The sequence below is a fragment of the Microtus pennsylvanicus genome, chromosome 1, assembly GCF_037038515.1.
Source record: "Microtus pennsylvanicus isolate mMicPen1 chromosome 1, mMicPen1.hap1, whole genome shotgun sequence".
NCBI classification, from domain to species: domain Eukaryota; kingdom Metazoa; phylum Chordata; class Mammalia; order Rodentia; family Cricetidae; genus Microtus; species Microtus pennsylvanicus.
The window spans coordinates 91,611,816-91,630,225 of record NC_134579.1 but is presented as its reverse complement, the minus strand read 5'-3'; the positions used below and the strand labels follow the sequence as shown (position 1 = coordinate 91,630,225).

Below are 18,410 nucleotides of genomic sequence, written 5' to 3'. Positions count from 1 at the left end.
TAGTGTTTTCCATTTCCATCCATTTGCATGCAAAATTCGCGAAGTCATTGTTTTTTACCGCAGCATAGTACTCTAATATGTATATATTCCACACTTTCTTCATCCATTCTTCCATTGAAGGGCATCTAGGTTGTTTCCAGGTTCTGGCTATTACAAATAATGCTGCTATGAACATAGTTGAACAAATGCTTTTGCCATATGATAGGGCATCTCTTGGGTATATTCCCAAGAGTGGTATTACTGGATCTTGGGGTAGGTTGATCCCGAATTTCCTGAGAAATCACCACACTGATTTCCAAAGTGGTTGCACAAGTTTGCATTCCCACCAGCAATGGATGAGTGAGTGAGCCCCTTACTCCACAACCTCTCCAGCAAAGGCTATCATTGGTGTTTTTTTTATTTTAGTCATTCTGACAGGTGTAAGATGATATCTCAAAGTTGTTTTGATTTGCATTTCCCTGATCGCTAAGGAGGTAGAGCATGATCTTAAGTGTCTTTTGGCCATTTGAACTTCTTCTGTTGAGAATTCTCTGTTCAGCTCAGTGCCCCATTTTATAATTGGGTTGATTAGCATTTTAAAGTTTAGTTTCTTGAGTTCTTTATATATTTTGGAGATCAGACCTTTGTCTGTTGCGGGGTTGGTGACGATCTTCTCCCAGTCAGTAGGTTGACTTTTTGTCTTAGTGACAGTGTCCTTTGCTTTAGAGAAGCTTCTCAGTTTCAGGAGGTCCCATTTATTCAATGTTTCCCTTAATGTCTGTGCTCCTGAGGATATACGTAGGAAGTGATCTCCTGTGCCCATATGTTGTAGAGTACTTCCCACTTTCTCTTCTATCAGGTTCAGTTTGTTCAGCCTGATATTGAGGTCTTTAATCCATTTGGACTTGAGTTTTGTACATGGTGATAGATATGGATCTATTTTCATTCTTCTACAGGTTGACAACCAGTTCTGCCAGCACCATTTGTTGAAGATGCTTTCTTTCTTCCGTTGAATACTTTTAGCTCCTTTATCAAAAATCAGGTGTTCATAGGTTTGTGGGTTAAAATCCGGGTCTTCTACTCTATTCCATTGATCGACTTTTCTGTTTTTATGCCAATACCAAGCTGTTTTCAATACTGAAGCTCTGTAATAGAGTTTGAAGTCAGGGATGGTAATGCCTCCAGAAGTTCCTTTATTGTATAATATTGTTTTGGCTATCCTGGGTTTTTTGTTTTTCCATATAAAGTTGATTATTGTTCTCTCAAGGTCTGTGAAAAATTTTGATGGGAATTTGATGGTAATTGCATTGAATCTATAGATTGCTTTTGGTAGAATTGCCATTTTTACTATGTTGATCCTCCCAAACCAAGAGCAAGGGAGATCCTTCCATTTTCTGGTACCCTCTTCAATTTCTTTCTTCAAAGACTTATAGTTCTTGTCAAATAGATCTTTCAATTCCTTGGTTAGAGTTACCCCAAGATATTTTATGCTATTTGTGGCTATCGTGAAAGGTGATGCTTCTCTGATTTCCCTCTCTGCTTCCTTTTCCTTTGTGTATAGGAGGGCAACTGATTTTTTGGAGTTGATCTTGTATTCTGCCACATTACTAAAGGTGTTTATCAGCTGTAGGAGTTCTTTGCTGGAGTTTTTGGGGTTGCTTATGTACACTATCATATCATCTGCAAATAATGAAAGTTTAACTTCTTCCTTTCCAATTCAAATCCCTTTGATCCCCTTATGTTGTCTTATTGCTATTGCAATATATCAAGCACTATATTGAAGAGGTATGGCAAGAGTGGACAGCCTTGTCGTGTTCCTGATTTTAGTGGGATGGCTTTGAGTTTCTCTCCATTTAATTTGATGTTAGCTGCCGGCTTGCTATAAATAGCTTTTATTATAGTTAGGTATGACCCTTGTATCCCTAATCTCTCCAAGACCTTTATCATAAAGGGATGTTGAATTTTGTCAAATGCTTTTTCAGCATCTAATGAAATGATTATATGGTTTTTTTCTTTCAGTTTATTTATATGATAGATCACATTGATAGATTTTCGTATGTTGAACCAATCCTGCATCCCTGGGATGAAGCCTACTTGATCATAATGGATAATTTTTCTAATGTGTTCTTGGATTCGGTTTGCCAGTATTTTATTGAGGATTTTCGCATCGATGTTCATGAGTGAGATTGGCCTGTAATTCTCTTTCTTGGTTGAGTCTTTGTGTGGTTTTGCTATCAGGGTAACTGTAGCTTCATAAAAGGAATTTGGCAATGACTTTTCTGTTTCTATATTGTGAAATACATTAAGGAGTATAGGTATTAGGTCTTCTTGGAAGTTCTGGTAGAATTCCGCATTGAAACCATCTGGACCTGGGCTTTTTTTGGTAGGGAGGTTTTTTATAACAACTTCTAATTCTTCGCAACTAACTGGTCTATTTAGATTGTTCACCTGGTCCTGGTCTAACTTGGTATATGGTACTTATCTAAAAAAGTGTCCATTTCTTTAACATTTTCCAATTTTGTGGCATACAGGCTTTTGTAGTAAGCTCTAATGATTTTCTGAATTTCCTCTGTGTCTGTGGTTGTCTCCCTTTTCATTTCTGATCTTGTGTTAATTTGCATATTCTCTCTCTGCCATTTGATTAGTTTGGATAGGGGTTTATCAATCTTGTTGATTTTCTCCAAGAACCAGCTTTTTGTTTCATTGATTCTTTGGATTGTTTTCTGTGTTTCTATTTTGTTGATTTCAGCCCTCAGTTTGATTATTTCCAGTCTTCTACTCCTCCTAGGTGAGTCTGCTTCTTTTTTTTCTAGAGCTTTCAGGTGGGCTGTTAGGTCTCCAATGTGAGCTTTCTCTGTTTTCTTTAAGTGGGCACTTAGTGCTATGAACTTTCCTCTTAGCACTGCTTTCATAGTGTCCCATAGGTTTGAGTATGTTAAGTCTTTATTTTCATTGAATTCAAGAAAGACTTTAATTTCTTTCTTTATTTCTTCCTTGATCCAGGTGTGGTTCAGTAGTTGACTGTCCAGTTTCCATGAGTTCGTAGGCTTTCTGGGGGGGTAGCATTGTTGTTGAATTCTAACTTTAATCCATGGTGATCCGATAAGACACAGGTGGTTACTAATATTTTTTTGTAACTGTTTAACTTTGCTTTGTTACCTAGTATGTGGTCAATTTTCGAGAAGGTTCCATGAGCTGCATAGAAGAAGATATATTCTTTCCTATTTGGGTGGAATGTTCTATAGATGTCTGTTAAGTCCATTTGATTCATTACCTCCCTTAGTCCTCTTATTTCTCTGTTAGTGTTGGGTTTCTGTCTGATTGACCTGTCTATTGGTGAGAGAGGAGTGTTTGAAATCTCCTACTACTAGTATGTGTGGTTTGATGACTGCCTTAGTTTTAGTAATGTTTCTTTTACGTAAGTGGGTGCCTTTATATTAGGGGCATAGATATTCAGGATTGAGACTTTGTCCTGATGAATTGTTCCTGTTATGTGTAAAAAATGTCCGTCTCCATTTCTTCTGATTGATTTTAGTTTGAAGTCAACTTTGTTAGAAATTAGTATGGCCACACCTGCTTGTTTCTTAGGTCCATTTGCTTGATAAACCTTTTCCCAGCTCTTTACTCTGAGTAGATGTCTGTCTTTGTGGTTGAGGTGTGTTTCTTGTAAACAGCAGAATGTTGGATCCTGTTTTTTTTATCCAATCTCTTAGCCAGTGCCTCTTTATAGGTAAGTTAAGTCCATTGATATTAAGTTATATTAATGACCAGTGGTTGTTAACTCCGGTCATTTTTTCTTCTTCTTTTTTTTTTTTTTTTGGTGGTAGTGTTTGTGTGTTTCCCTTCTTCGAGTTGTGCTGATGAAGGGTCACTAGATATCTGAGTTATTGTGGGCATTGTTGGACTCCTTGGGTTGTGATTTTCCTTCTATTACTTTCTGTAAGGCTGGATTTGTGGCTACGTATTGTTTAAATTTGTTTTTATCCTGGAAAATTTTGTTTTCTCCATTTATAGTGAACGAAAGCTTGGCTGGGTATAGTAGTCTGGGCTTGCATCCATGGTCTTTTAGTTTCTGCAGTACATCTATCCAGGACCTTCTGGCTTTCATGGTTTCCATAGAGAAGTCAGGTGTAAGTCTGATAGGTTTACCTTTATAAGTAACCTGACCTTTTTCCTTTGCAGCTCTTAATATTCTTTCTTTATTCTGTATATTTTGTGTTTTGGTTATTATATGGCGAGGAGATGGTTTTCTTTTTTTTGGTTCAGTCTATTCGGTGTTCTGTATGCTTCTTGAACCTTCAAAGGAATATCTTTCTTTATGTTGGGGAAGTTTTCTTCTATAATTTCATTAAATATATTTTCTGGATCGTTGAGCTGTACTTCTTCTCCTTCTTCTACCCCTATTATTCTTAGGTTTGGTCTTTTTATTGTGTCCCAGGTTTCCTGAATGTTTTGTGATGAGAATTTGTTGGTTTTGCTGTTTTCTTTGATCAGTGTGTTTATTTTCTCTATGGTATCTTCAGTGTCCGAGATTCTTTCTTCTATCTCTTGTAATCTGTTGGTAGTACTTGTCTCTGTAGTTCCTGTTCGTTTACCCAGATTTTCCATCTCCATCCTTCCCTCGGTTTGTGTTTTCTTCATTACTTCCATTTCATTCTTCAAGTCTTGAACCGCTTCCTTTACCTGTTTGATTGCTTTTTCTTGTTTCTCTTGGTTTTCTTGGGTATCTTTGAGCGATTTATTAATTTCCTCTACCTTTTTGTTTATAATCTCTAATTTTTCACCTCCTGTTTAAGGTCCTCTATTATTTTCATATAATTCACTTTTGAGTCTATTTCTTCTAATTCTTCTGGAGTAGGGTGTACAATTCTTCTTATTTCGGGATCCCTGGATTCTGGTGATGTCATGTTGCCTTTCAGGTTGTTAGAGGAATTCTTGCATTGGCGCCTTCCCATCTCTTCCTTCAAATGGAGCCAGGAGAGGCCTGGTGTCTTGGTCCAGCCTTTGCTGTGACTGACTCTCTGGTTGTATCTCTTCAGTGTAGAAGCAGGAACCGTTTCCATCCAGATGGAACTCCTCAGCACTGAAACATGGGCGCCTGGTAGTCAGTCCAATGACCTGCGGACAAAAGGGCGAACTTGGGGGGCAGGGCGGGGTCAAGTAGAACACAGGAGACCCTGTCGTGCAAGCTGAAGGTCCCCGCGATCCCTTTCAGGGGTCCTTGAGGCCTGACCGATAGGCAGGCACTCACCGCTCTGGGTGGGTAGCCTTAGTGTAGGAGCAGGAAACTGTTCCTGAGCAAAGGACCTTGCAAACAACGCAGGCTCGGGGGTGGGGTCGTGTGTAGGGAAGACAGCCCTGCAGAAGGAGCTGGGGGAGGGGGATTTGTGCTCTCTTCCGGGACAATCCGCCCCTGGATAGCACACACTCACTGGTCCAGATGGAACTCCTCAGCACCTAAACAGGGCCGCCTGGTAGCCTGATGATCCGGGGACAAAAGGAAGAATGTGGCAGGCAGGGCGGGGTCCAGTAGAGCACAGGAGACCCTGCAGCACAAGCTGAAGGTGTGCGTGCTCCCTTTCAGGGGGGGGGGGGGGATCTTGAGGCCTGCCCAGTATGCAGGCACTCACTGCTCTGGGTGGGTAGTCTTAGTGTAGGAGCGGAAAACTGTTCTTGAACAAAGGACCTAGCAGACAGCAGGGCAGGCTTGGGGGGAATGGGGGGCTGGTTTGTGTGTAAGAAAGACAACCCTGCAGCAGGAGCTGGGGGAAGGGGGTTTGTGCTTTCTTCCGGGATAATTCCCCCCTGGATAGAACACACTCACCCTTACCGATGGAACTCCTCAGCACCTAAACAGGGATGCCTGGTAGCCCAATGAGCCGGGGACAAAAGGAAGCTGAAAGTTCATTTTTTAACCATCTGAGAACCCAAATTTTGAAGTCTGAAATGCTATAAAACCCTAAAATTTGAGCATCATGTGGGTGTTTGTTTCACATTTGAAGCCTTTTACTTTTGGTGGCTCTCCGATTAGAGCTGCTCAGCCTATACTCTAGGAAAAGCTTCTAGAAAACTAAAGGGAGGTGTGGATACCTGGCTCAGTGCTTAAAGCACCTGCTGCCCTCTCAGAGGAGATCAGGTCCCAGCAACAGTGGGTGGCTCACGGCCGTCTGGTTCTCCAGCTCTGGGGGACCTGACGCCCTCTTCTGGCCCCCATGGACATCTGTGCTCACGTCCACACTCCCTACAGACACTTGATGTACACAGAATTAAAATCTTTTTTAAAGTGGTCAGTGGTTGATAAGAGCTGTGTTTGTTGGGTTCTTGTGAACTCCTTGATCTCCTGCATTCCCTTGTCTTGTTTAGGACGTAGAGATAGATATTGAGCTGGCTCCTGGCGACCAGACCAGCACACCCAAAACCAAAGAGCTTTCTGAGAAGGACATCGGGAACCAGCTGCACATGCTCACCAACAGACACGACAAGTTTCTCGATACTCTCCGGGAAGTGAAGGTCTGTGGGCAAGTTTGGGAGTGAATATCTTCTGCCTCCATCTTATTTCAGAACAGGGTCTTTCCCCACCAGTATTAATTTTTCTCTCACCAGTTTCCCTTGAGTTTTTCTTCCTACCCCAGTTAAAACTATTGTAATTCTGGGAGAGTTTGGATTCGACGTTTAATATAACCAAGGAAGCAGATAGAAGATTTTATGGGGAAAAAATAGGCATTGGTTTCTCTGCCACTTAGTGCCCTGTGGGAACGGTGAAATCATTTAGTGCCTTCTGTAATGAGCAGTGACTCTCGGTTCTTACTCAAGCACCTCAAATCAGGAGACTTGGGAAAGTGTGAAGGCGGGCTGGATGTATGGGAAAGAGCTTCCCCATGTGCCCGCTGTGGGTGGCATTACTGTATTTTGACTCTGTGACCAAGGTTTTGTGCACACAGTCACTTTTGAGAAGTAAAATCAGTGGTGCTGTTTATATCAGGACTAGTAGGAAGGAAAACCAATTAGTTGCCAGTAATTTCTATATTACATTTTCTTGGTAAGCAGCCTGGCCTTCCAGTGTCCGCATGGATATAGGTGACGCACCATGCGCTGCCCTTCATCTGCCATTAATGCTAGAAAGGAGGGCTGTGGGCCTGTCCCCAGGCTCAGGGGGCTGACTCGGCTGCAGCCTCGGTGTCCCTTTGACAGGGATGCAAAAGGCATATGACTCACCTGAGCCATCCTCTTCTGCCCACAGACGGGGGCGCTGCTCAGTGCCTTTGTCCAGCTGTGCCACATTTCTACGACGCTGGCCGAGAAGACCTGGGTCCAGCTCTTCCCAAGGCTGTGGAAAATCCTCTCCGACAGACAGCAGCATGTGAGTCACGTCTGAAAATCATTGCTGCAAGAATGTAGTTTTAAGCCAAGCGGTGGTGGCGCACGCCTTTAATCCCAGCACTTGGGAGGCAGAGGCAGGCGGATCTCTGTGAGTTCGAGACCAGCCTGGTCTACAAGCACTAGTTCCAGGACTGGCTCCAAAACCACAGAGAAACCCTGTCTCAGAAAACAAAAAAACAAAAAAAAAAAGAATGTAGTTTTAGCTTTTGATAGATAATCCTAAATGAACACCATTCTGGGTTCCAGAGTATGATAAAACTACTGACTCTCACCCAAGGACCAGTTATCATAGTGCTACAAGTGATGAGGGAGAGGGGCCAGGTGTGTGTGTGTGTGTGTGTGTGTGTGTGTGTGTGTGAGAGAGAGAGAGAGAGAGAGAGAGAGAGAGAGAGAGACTCTCAGTATATATCTCAGTTTAGCCACAAGATCCCCTCATAGCCCAGGCTGGCCTATACTAGCCATCCTCCTGACTTGACCTCTCCAGTCAGTCCTGGATTGCCGTGTACAGCGGCACACCTGGTCCAGGCTTTTCGGTTTTCGGATGAAGACCTGAAATGGCTCACTCTTGATTCTAGGCACTGGCAGGAGAGATCAGCCCATTCCTGTGCAGTGGCAGTCACCAGGTGCAGCGTGATTGTCAGCCCAGTGCATTAAACTGCTTTGTGGAAGCCATGTCCCAGTGTGTCCCCCCAATTCCCATGCGACCCTGCGTGCTGAAGTATCTGGGGAAGACTCACAACCTCTGGTTCCGTTCAACATTGATGCTGGAGCACCAGGCCTTTGAGAAGGGGCTGAGTCTGCCGATCAAACCGAAGCAAACAGCCGAGTTTTACGAGCAGGAGAGCATAACGCCACCTCAGCAGGTGAGTCCTCATCCCTTCGGTGACTCTCAGTAAGTACCTCTCCCCGGAGGTTCACAGGTGTGCTCCCGGAGAGTTCCTTTGTTGACTAGAAGTCTGTGTTTGACCCAAGCACTCAGAACCAGTGATTGCCTTTAGGAGATACTGGATTCCCTTGCTGAGCTGTACTCCCTGTTACAAGAGGAAGACATGTGGGCCGGCCTGTGGCAGAAGCGCTGCAAGTTCTCAGAGACGGCAACCGCCATTGCTTATGAGCAGCACGGCTTCTTTGAGCAGGTGATGGCTTTGGGTGATGCCTGGTGGATTTCACTGCTGGTCTTCCTTACTGTAACGTGCTTAAGTTACAGTACGTTCACACTTGGGGAGATTATACTTTTCATTGAGTGTTGTTGTTGTTGTTGTTTGTTGAAGTACTGAGAATGGAACCCACAACTTCAGTAAGCCTCCTCTACCCCAGCCATACTGCATTATCTGCTCATGAAGACCTTTCCAAGCCTCGGAAGCCTTGGTGCTTGCCTTACATAGTTTAAACTTTTAAATGGTATGTGCCTGTATGTTCACACATATGAGCACATGTGTCTGTGACACATGGACAGCCTTGTGTAGTCCGTTCTCTCCTTCTGCCTTTACCTGGGCTCTCGGGCTCAGACTCGGGTCTGTAAGCCTTTACCTGCTGAGCCGTCTTTACCTCGGTCTTCTGGTGTCAGAAGCTAGCACAGGTGCTTGGAGGCTGTCTGTCCCTGACTCTGCTGGAAATAGTGGGTCGATGCACTCAGTCCTCGGCCTCATGCTTCCTGTGTAGCACAGCACTGACTTCAGAGTGAATCTCGGCCCCATGTAGGATGCTGAGGCCCAGAACAGAACACATTTGTGTGCCCAGTGGCCTTCTCTGGCACCTCTGTGAGGGCTGTCCTTTCTGTCTCTTAGTAGGTGAGCTGTGGGCATCAGGTAGCCGTGGACTGGAAGGCTGTAGTTGGTTTCTCAGTTCCTGTCCAGCTTGCCCAAGTTAAGAAGACGAGTGTTGTGGTGGGAATGGCGGGCCACTTCCCGCCTCCCAGCTCCCGGCCACCGGCTAGCCTTACCCAAAATAATTACATGGAAACTGTATTCTTTTAAACACTGCTTGGCCCATTAATTTCAGCCTTTTATTGGCTAACTCTCACATCTTGATTAGCCCATTTCTATTCATCTTGTGTAGCACCATGAGGTGGTAGCTTACCAGGAAAGAGCTTAACCTGCTTTCGTCTCAGAGAGGAGAGGCATGGCGTCTGTTTGAATTTGCTTCTTTCTCCCAGCATTCTGTTCTGTCTACTCCGCCTACCTAACTTTTTGTCCTATCAGGGCCAAGGCAGTTTCTTTATTAACCAATGAAAGTAACAAATAGACCCTCCTCCATCAGATGAGGAAAACACTTTCTCCTCAGTAGTCTAATTGCACTGTTACTTTTTTAGGCCCAAGAATCCTACGAAAAGGCAATGGACAAAGCCAAAAAGGAACATGAGCGGAGTAATGCCTCCCCTGCCATTTTCCCTGAGTACCAGCTGTGGGAGGACCACTGGATTAGGTGAGCGGAGCAGGCCTTGTATGTGTGGAATACACGCATGCCAGGGCGCACGTATGGCGCTCAGAGGGCAGCTATGGCCTTCATCCTCTCCTTCCACAGTGTTCCTCTAAGTACCTCAGGCTTGGTGGCAAGCAGCTTTACCCACGGAGATATCTTGCCAGCCCAGCAAACAACAGATTTCTGACACAGTCCAGTCCAGAGATACAGAGATTCGATATGTGTGTGCCAAGGAATAATGGCAGAGAAACACTACAGTCTTTGTTTTTTGTTGTTAGGCCAGAAAACTGTAAGCACAATAAAGCACTGTAGTCACAGCATACAGCTGTTTGTCTGGAACCTGAGCTAAGGTGTTTCTAGCAGCACTCACTGGCATCTCATGGCATGCGGTCATAGGCATCATGAAGGGGGCTCAAAGCTGTAGTAGTTACATAGTTCAACATGCTGGATATTTCCATAAGCGTCTCAGGTTCATTACGTGTTTGATTTTAGGCTACTGTGTGCTTGTATGTCTAGAGCCCAGTTAGTATCACTAACTACCTGGCCACCCAGGATTCAGTTATGTGACTCCATATGAATCCCCTGGTATAGAAGTGTATGGATGGACTGGGCATGGTGGCACACACCCTTAATCCCAACACAGTAGAAGCAGAGGCAGGCAAAGCTCTGAGTTTGAGGCCAGTGTGGGCTGTATAGAAAGACCCTGTCAGGGGACAGTCTTAATGAATGAATTAAAGAAGCAAGGGAACGTGTCTGTCAGTTCATCCTGAGTTTTCTCAAAAGGGTTGCTTGCTACAGAATCTGAGAAACTAATGTCATGTATAATTAAATGTACTAGCTAGGAACCAGTCATCGCTGCCTTCCCTCAGGGGCCGTGTGGTCATAGGACAGGCAGGTCTCCTGAGGGCAAGTGGGAATATCGTCCCACAGCAGTCTGTACTCCAGCCCTCTTCTCCTCTGTAGTGATGCTGCCTTCAAACCCTTTGCCTTTCCAAGTCTGTCAGTGTATTGTCCAGACTGAGCTGCTTTGACCCTGGTCTCCTAGGTGCTCCAAGGAGCTGAACCAGTGGGAAGCCTTGACTGAGTTTGGCCAGTCCAAAGGCCACATAAATCCCTACCTGGTCCTGGAATGTGCATGGAGGGTCTCCAACTGGACTGCCATGAAGGAGGCACTGGTGCAGGTAAGACCCTTGTCATGTGCTGTTAGCAAGGACCACGTTGCCTACGTTGCCTGTCTTTCTGTCACAGAAATCTTGCCTAGATCTGAGTAAGTTTGGTATTAATTGAGCATTTTGTGTGTGTGTGTGTGTGTGTGTGCACGCGCGTGCGCGCGCGCGCACACACAGTACCTGTAGAGACCAGAAGAGGGCGTTAGATCTCCTGGGGCTGGAGTTAGGGGTGTACTGACGGTTGTAAACTGTCTGTTGTGAATGTTCATACCAGACTCAGGTGCTCTGCAAGAGCAACAGGTATTCTAGATCTGCTAAGCTGTCTCCATCCTCTGTCGTTCAGTTTTACGTACAAATGAGGATTGGGTGTAGAGACCTTAACCTTTGAGAACCAAAATAACATTGTGAAGCAGTTTGGAATAATTAAGTTGAAAGTGTTGGTGTATTTTTGTCGGAAGAATCATCAGGGCTAACAGAAGATTGGAGCCGGAGCAGCCTAGGCTGATGTGTTTACTGTTATCTGAAAAGCCGCTGATAGGGACAGGCTCTTGTTCTGAAGTGTGTTGGGCATGATGGTGTGGTGTACAGTGGGAGTGAGGTGTTTATTGGTCTGTGCATATGGCACCATGACAGGAGTGTAGTCTCTGTCTTCTCCCTGGGAGCCTTTGTGGTGCACTCTGCAACCCAGGAGATTGGCTGCTCACCCAAGTTGAGGAGAGGATCTCAGAAGAGCAGTGTAAATGCCTGGCTTCTCTATTGAAAGTCAGTTTTTACTTTAGGGCCAGACTTCTGTGTGTGGCTTTGTGTAATTGGCCAGAGTTGGAGAGCATCATCCCCACCTTGGTTGCCGCCCCTCACTCCAGGTGGAGGTCAGCTGTCCGAAGGAGATGGCGTGGAAGGTGAACATGTACCGAGGATACCTGGCCATCTGCCACCCCGAGGAGCAGCAGCTCAGTTTCATAGAACGCCTGGTGGAAATGGCCAGCAGCCTGGCCATCCGTGAGTGGCGGCGGCTGCCCCATGTGGTGTCCCACGTGCACACACCTCTTCTGCAGGTGGGTATTGCCCCCTCCTAGAGTCCTTAGCGCTGCAGGGAAGCTGAGGTCCATAGATGAGCCAAGCAATAAAGAAAACTTTTTCTCCTGGTTTCATCCTTTCCCCCTGGGAATTCATTCATCATCAGGAAACGAAGGCCAGAGTCAGAACATCAGGGGAACACAGTGTGGCTTTTCAATTTGGAGCCGAGGATCTGAGACATTCTTACAAGGAAGGGATTGTGATTTTACCATCTGGGCGATGTTTTGGGCACATAACAGTGTGAAGCTACTATTCTGACAGGTACCATCCAGCCTTGAAAAGCTGAAATGACTTGTGCCCCGATATCTTCCTTAGGCTTCAGTAATAATGTTTCTGGTGATTTGTGAAAGAGTACTTTTTTAAAAGATGTATTTATTTATGTATATGAGTGCTCCTTTTACATACATGCCTGCATGACAAAAGAGGGCACCAGATCTCATTACAGATGGTTGTGAGCCATCATGTGGTTGCTGGGAATTGAACTCAGGGACATTGGAGGAGCAGCCAGTGCTCTGAACCATCTCTCCTGCTTATGAAAGAGTACTTTTGAGACTAAACCAGTATGTTAGATTTGTCATGGTATGGATATCGATCTGTTTTGTGTTATAATTAGCACAGTATGGGCTATATATGAACCATCCCAGACAGTCCATTTGGGGTCAGTTTCTAGAGGTAAAAGATCAGAGGCCCACGTTTTGTGACAGGCTTCTTTCTGGGAAGAACAGTGGGGACATCAGAACGTGTTACAGAGATGATAGTATTTCATCTGGGGTCTCATAATCCAATCCTGGGCATCTCTTAAAACACCATAGTTGGTTTAAGAGGTTAAATCCCAGTAAGTTCTGGGGGCAGGAACTCGGGGCAGAGCACTGCAGCTTCTCTAAACATAGCGACTTCCTGTCTGAGATTGTCTCTTCAGGAGCCACAGCTTTAGTGAACAGTGCCTTGTTGCTGTTCCAGTCTTCTCTATGTGCTCTTACCTCTGCTTACCTCTGTTTCAGAAAGAACGCCCTAAAATGACAGTTACTCTGCACATGAGTGAGTGTACAGGTCTAGGTTACTGAATATTATGAAGCTTTTAGTTACCAGCAGTCCCTTACTCTAGAGTGTAGGAGAGAGTCGCTGCTGCTGTGAAGCGTTGGATTTCCAGAGTTTTCTTGGGGATAGGGGGTGGTGGTAATAAACCTTAAACCAAGGGCCTTCATGCTAGGCAAGCAACCCCCTCTCGTGACTGCTGAAAGTTGTCTTTGCATAAAAACAGTTAATGGCTGCATTTCTGAGTTTTCAATAAAAGTACCAACCATGAGTAACAGTTACTTGTGAAAACATGAAATTATTTTGTGCAATTATTTATTTAAAGCATGAAGTATAGAATGCAGTTTGTCTCATGATCCTGATGTCTGAGTGTCTTGGAAAGTGAATGAAAAGCAGTCTCATTTCAAACTGCTTTGCTAATGGTTTGTAATGCAGTGTTTGCCAGTCGTCAGTGGGTCCTACTACTGCATTTAAAGATGATTATTAGGGCTGGAGAGATGGTTAAGAGCACTGAGGGCTATTTCAGAAGACCCAGGTTCAGGTTCCCAGTGCTTTACAACCATCTGGACTATCAGTTCTAAGGGATCCAACCCAAGTGATAGCTGCCTTCACACTACTAAGAAGTCTTTTTGTTGTTGTATTTGTTTTTCAAGACAGGGGTTTGTAGACAGAAGTTTCTGTCTTGCCTGGTCCTGCAGCTGTTCAGTCCCAAAGGAACACACAGAGACATATTAAATTATAAACTGTTTGTTTGGCCTATTAGCTCAGGCTTATTACTAACTAGCTCTTAGATCTTAACCCATAATTCTTATGTAGATTTAGCCATGTGACTTGATACTTTTTCTCAGTAAAACATTCTGATCTTGCTTCCTCTACATCTGGCTGACAACTGTGTCTCTGCCTTTCCTCTTCCTAGAATTCTCCTAGTCTGGTCACCCTGCCCATACTTTCTGCCTGGCTACTGGCCAGTCCACATTTTATTAAACCAATATGAGTGACAAATCTACAGTGTACAAGAGCAAGGTTTCTCTGCATAGCCTGACTGTCCTGGAATTCCTTCTATAGATCAGGCTGGCCATGAACTCAGAGATCTGAGTGCTGGGATAAAAGGCATGTGCCACCTGCTGGGTGGTTTTGTTTTCTGAGACAGGGTTTCACTAGGTAGCCTTGGTTGGCCTAGAACTCAGGCTAGTCTCAAACTCATACATAGAGATCCATTTGTTCCTTTTTTCTGAATGCTCATCACCACATCCAATGTTTTTGTTTGTGTGTGTGTGTGGTGTGTCAAAGTCAGAGGACATCTTGGGACATTTGGTTCTCTTCTTCCTCTATGTCTCAGATCAGTTCAGGTCCTCATTCTGGAAGTCAGTACCTTTACCACCGAGCCATCTCTGCATACAAGCCTCCTAACTAAGAAATTTTAGAGAAAACCCTGGCAACACCCATAAGAATACTTCCAGGGAGCCCTTCAGTGATTTGGGCTGTTTTGTTGGGTTTTTTTTCTTGTTGTTATTGTTTTGGGTTTTTTTTTGAGTAAGGTTTTTTCTGTGTACCCCTGACTGTACTAAAACTTGTTCTGAAGACCAGGCTGGCCTCAAACTCAGAGATCCAGCTGTCTTTGCCTCTGAGCGTTGGGATTAAAGGTGTGCACTGTCGTGGTCAGCCTGGGCTGTTTGGTTTTGTATTTGTGTATGCATTCTAGCCCAGGTGCAGAGGTTAGAGGACAGCTTTTCAGAATCCGTTTTCTCCTTCCATCACATGGGTTCTGGGGACCAAACTCCATCCGACTCAAGTTGACTCAGGTGGTCAGGCTTGGCAGCAAGCACCCTTACCTGCTGAGCTCCCAACCCAGCTGTGGAATTTCTCCATGCTCCCCTCAGGCTGCCCAGCAGATCATTGAGCTTCAGGAAGCTGCACAGATAAATGCGGGCCTGCAGCCCACCAACCTGGGCAGGAACAACAGCCTCCATGACATGAAGACGGTGGTGAAGACCTGGAGGAACCGGCTGCCTATCGTGTCTGACGACTTGTCCCACTGGAGCAGCGTCTTCATGTGGCGGCAGCACCATTACCAGGGTAAACCGACCTGGTCCGGCATGCATTCATCATGTAATTTTCCAGACGCCCCGCTGTGCTGGTTTCATGTCTTCGTTTTGTTTTTTTTTTTTTTTTTTGGTTTGGTTTGGTTTTTTTGTTTTTTTTTTCCCCCAGATTTTGTGTTCTGGGGTAGATGTAAGAGGTAGCGGTGGTGATGGTGAGGGAGTGGGGAAGCTGGGAAGCAGTGGGAGGATTTCATGTCCTGCATTCTACCCACTTAGCAGGGAAGTCCTGCTGGACCTCGGGTGCGGGTCATGCAATCTACCTACTTAGCAGGGAATTCCTGCTGGACCTCAGTGCAGGCCATGGCGAGTGAGTGGTGGCATACTCTGTCTCAAAGCCCTGCCTAGAAGCACCTCTTCTCAGCTGGCTTTGTGTCCATTCCTGTTTTTCCTGCCCTAAACCCACCAGGCATCGTTATATTGAGAACCCACCTTGTGACTCCATGACCTTCTCAGGGAAGATAGACAAACTTACTCTAGATTTCCCTTTTTCCCCCTTTGAGACAGGATCTCATCTACCCCAAACTGGCCTCTTTTAGCTTGAGGGCTGAGGATAACCTTGAACTTCTGATCTTTCTTCCTCAGCCTCCTGGGGCTGGGGCTACAAGCTTGCTTCATCATGCCCCATTTTTGTGGTAGGGAACAAACCCAGGGCTTCGTGGATGTTAGGCAAGTATCCTGCCAACTGAGCCCCATCCTGGCTCTAATCTGTGTCACAGGATTCCCGGGAAAGCAATAAGGGTGTATCCTGTTTTCATGAGCCATGTTATGTGTCTTCTTCATTTTTCTTTAAGCCTGATTGTTACACGCTTAGAGAAGCATGTGGCACACCTGACAGCTAATTCCTTTGTTCTTTAGCTATTGTGACTGCGTATGAAAATAGCTCTCACCACGACCCAAGCTCCAATAATGCCATGCTTGGAGTCCATGCTTCAGCCTCAGCCATCATCCAGTACGGGAAAATTGCCCGGAAGCAAGGTCTAGTTAATGTGGCACTGGATATATTGAGCCGTATTCATACCATCCCTACTGTTCCCATCGTGGATTGCTTCCAGAAGATTCGACAGCAAGTGAAATGCTACCTCCAGCTGGCAGGAGTGATGGGCAAGAATGAGTGCATGCAGGTAGGGTCCTGGAGAGGTGACCTTGTCGGGGCTCCTAGGCCAGGCAGAGAGGAAGGAAGATGAGAATGTTCCCAACACAGCTTGGCAGTGGGAACTGTCCAAAAGAAGGAATGAAAGGAAAGAATTCAATGTTAAAACTGCATCTGTGGTCTGTTCTGCCATGCGCTTAGTGATGGGTTTGAGGAAGAAAAAGCGCTAGAAAGGAGGAGTTAAGGTCAGTCCTGGCCCTCCTGTGCCCCAAGAACCAAGTGAAAGAGACAGCAAGTCTGTCTGGACATGGTGCTTCAGAAAGATGGGCTTTGTAAGTACTTGATGAATTGTCTAGAAATTCCAAGAGACTTTTCCCTCTCTCCATTCCCGAACAGGGCCTTGAAGTTATTGAGTCCACAAACCTGAAATACTTCACGAAGGAGATGACAGCTGAGTTCTACGCTCTGAAGGGAATGTTCCTGGCTCAGATAAACAAGTATGCAGACTGTGTGGACCGGGTGGCAGGGTCTCAAGCTCTTCCTTAGGAACGTGAAGCCAGTGTGAGCACTGGAGCTGAATTGCATGGTTTTCATGGTGTTAGTGAGAAGCTCTGTGCACGGCACCCTCTGCCGAGAAGAGCTCACAGCAGAGCCGTGTAGCCCCACATGGCGTCTTAGAGAAAAGTGACAGACCCGGTGGTGACAAGGGCTCCTCACCTGGTTCCTTAGGCTCTGTTGGGAGTACAGTGGTTTCTTTTGATGTGGTGTGGGCTTCTGTTGTTTCAGCTGGTCTTGCTGTGCACTACCCAGTCAGGATCCAAGCTCCTCAGCTCAGTCATCCTGTTGAGCCTCCTAATTCCCTGCCCAATAGGAGAGTGGTTTTTATTGTAGAGCCACTGCCAGCTCCGACTGTGGACCAGATCCATCTGGGATCCAGTTTGGAGCAGAAAGTTGTATAGAACCCCACCATGTCTTGCTAGGCAACTCCTACTTGGTCATTGCCTTTCCTGTGCTTTTGGAATTGGCTTCTAGTTTGGTTTGGAAAATGAGCCTTTAGGCCTATGTTTTTCTGGTTTGTCCTACACATCAGTAGTGTGGTAGGAATATGGTATCTTATATCACTGTTGTGGAGTAAATTGACGAGTGGCAGTTTCACAGAAAACATTAAGACTAAATTAAGTTGCCCTAGGCCCCAGAGGTTCCCTAAGCAAAGCAGTGCTTGTTCCAGAGTGTCTATCAGCACTAGTCACTACAGCCAGTGTAGAACAGCATCAGTGTTAAGTGAACAGCCTTCTCTGCACATCCAGTGGTTCTGTGTGGGTGCCTCAGAAGCACTGTGCTGCACTAGGTGACATCTGACTGGAAGGCTCGTAGGATGAAGAAGTGTGTCAAGTATATCATTCCACCAAGATGAAGAGCAGACTGGTGGCCGGGGGCTTGGCATTGCCGGGAATCAGTGTGGCTGCTTTAAGGAAGGCCACAGCAGCTCCATGAATATGTTAAATATGACTTAGTGTTCAATTTGGTTGCTTGATTGTGGGTTTATAAAATAGTGTCTGACAGTGTTCCTTAGGCTGGCCCGTAGCTTACTGTGCGTTCTGGGCTAGCTTTGACCTTGATCCTCCTGCCTGCCCCAGCTGCCTGAGTGCTGGGGTGACAGGTATGAGCCGTTCTCGGTTGAAATCCTGTGTCTGAAGCGGTGTTGTCATACGTGGCGTGTTTTGGGTTCCACACAGGTCAGAGGAAGCCAACAAAGCATTCTCAGCAGCAGTGCAGATGCATGATGTGCTGGTGAAGGCGTGGGCCATGTGGGGTGACTACCTGGAGAGCATCTTCGTGAAGGAGCGGCAGCTGCACCTGGGCGTGTCTGCCATCACCTGCTACCTTCATGCTTGCCGGCACCAGAACGAGAGCAAATCTAGGAAGTACTTGGCCAAGGTGAGGCTGGAGATTGATCTTTGCCGCAAAGCAGCTTTGGGCTTGGGTCAAGGTCCAGCTCCAAATCTGAGTGAGGTCTGCTTTCTTGCCCTCACTTACTTCCATCTCCCTACAGTGGGACGTTGCACAGTTGAAGCTAAGGAAGTGAAGGCCTGAACATCCTGGGGTCTTGGCCTTTCCTTTATGTCTAGTGCTCTCTGGGGTCACACTCTGGGCAGG

The 18,410-nt window shown here is 45.7% G+C and overlaps 1 protein-coding gene across 17 annotated transcripts in view; it reads left to right on the top strand.

The window, feature by feature from the left end:
* Nucleotides 1-18,410, top strand: part of Trrap (transformation/transcription domain associated protein) — a 103,082-nt gene that overhangs the window by 67,050 nt on the left and 17,622 nt on the right. For 11 of the 17 annotated variants that reach the window (XM_075973359.1, XM_075973331.1, XM_075973249.1 and 8 more), the window contains 11 exons: nucleotides 6,343-6,489; nucleotides 7,220-7,339; nucleotides 7,935-8,222; nucleotides 8,358-8,495; nucleotides 9,671-9,783; nucleotides 10,826-10,961; nucleotides 11,813-12,004; nucleotides 14,942-15,170; nucleotides 16,019-16,284; nucleotides 16,650-16,750; nucleotides 17,990-18,191. In XM_075973359.1, coding sequence (XP_075829474.1) covers nucleotides 6,343-6,489; nucleotides 7,220-7,339; nucleotides 7,935-8,222; nucleotides 8,358-8,495; nucleotides 9,671-9,783; nucleotides 10,826-10,961; nucleotides 11,813-12,004; nucleotides 14,942-15,170; nucleotides 16,019-16,284; nucleotides 16,650-16,750; nucleotides 17,990-18,191 — 1,932 coding nt within the window. The remainder of the gene's footprint in view (nucleotides 1-6,342; nucleotides 6,490-7,219; nucleotides 7,340-7,934; nucleotides 8,223-8,357; nucleotides 8,496-9,670; nucleotides 9,784-10,825; nucleotides 10,962-11,812; nucleotides 12,005-14,941; nucleotides 15,171-16,018; nucleotides 16,285-16,649; nucleotides 16,751-17,989; nucleotides 18,192-18,410) is intronic. The other 6 variants (XM_075973367.1, XM_075973349.1, XM_075973377.1 and 3 more) reach the window with 1 other exon arrangement.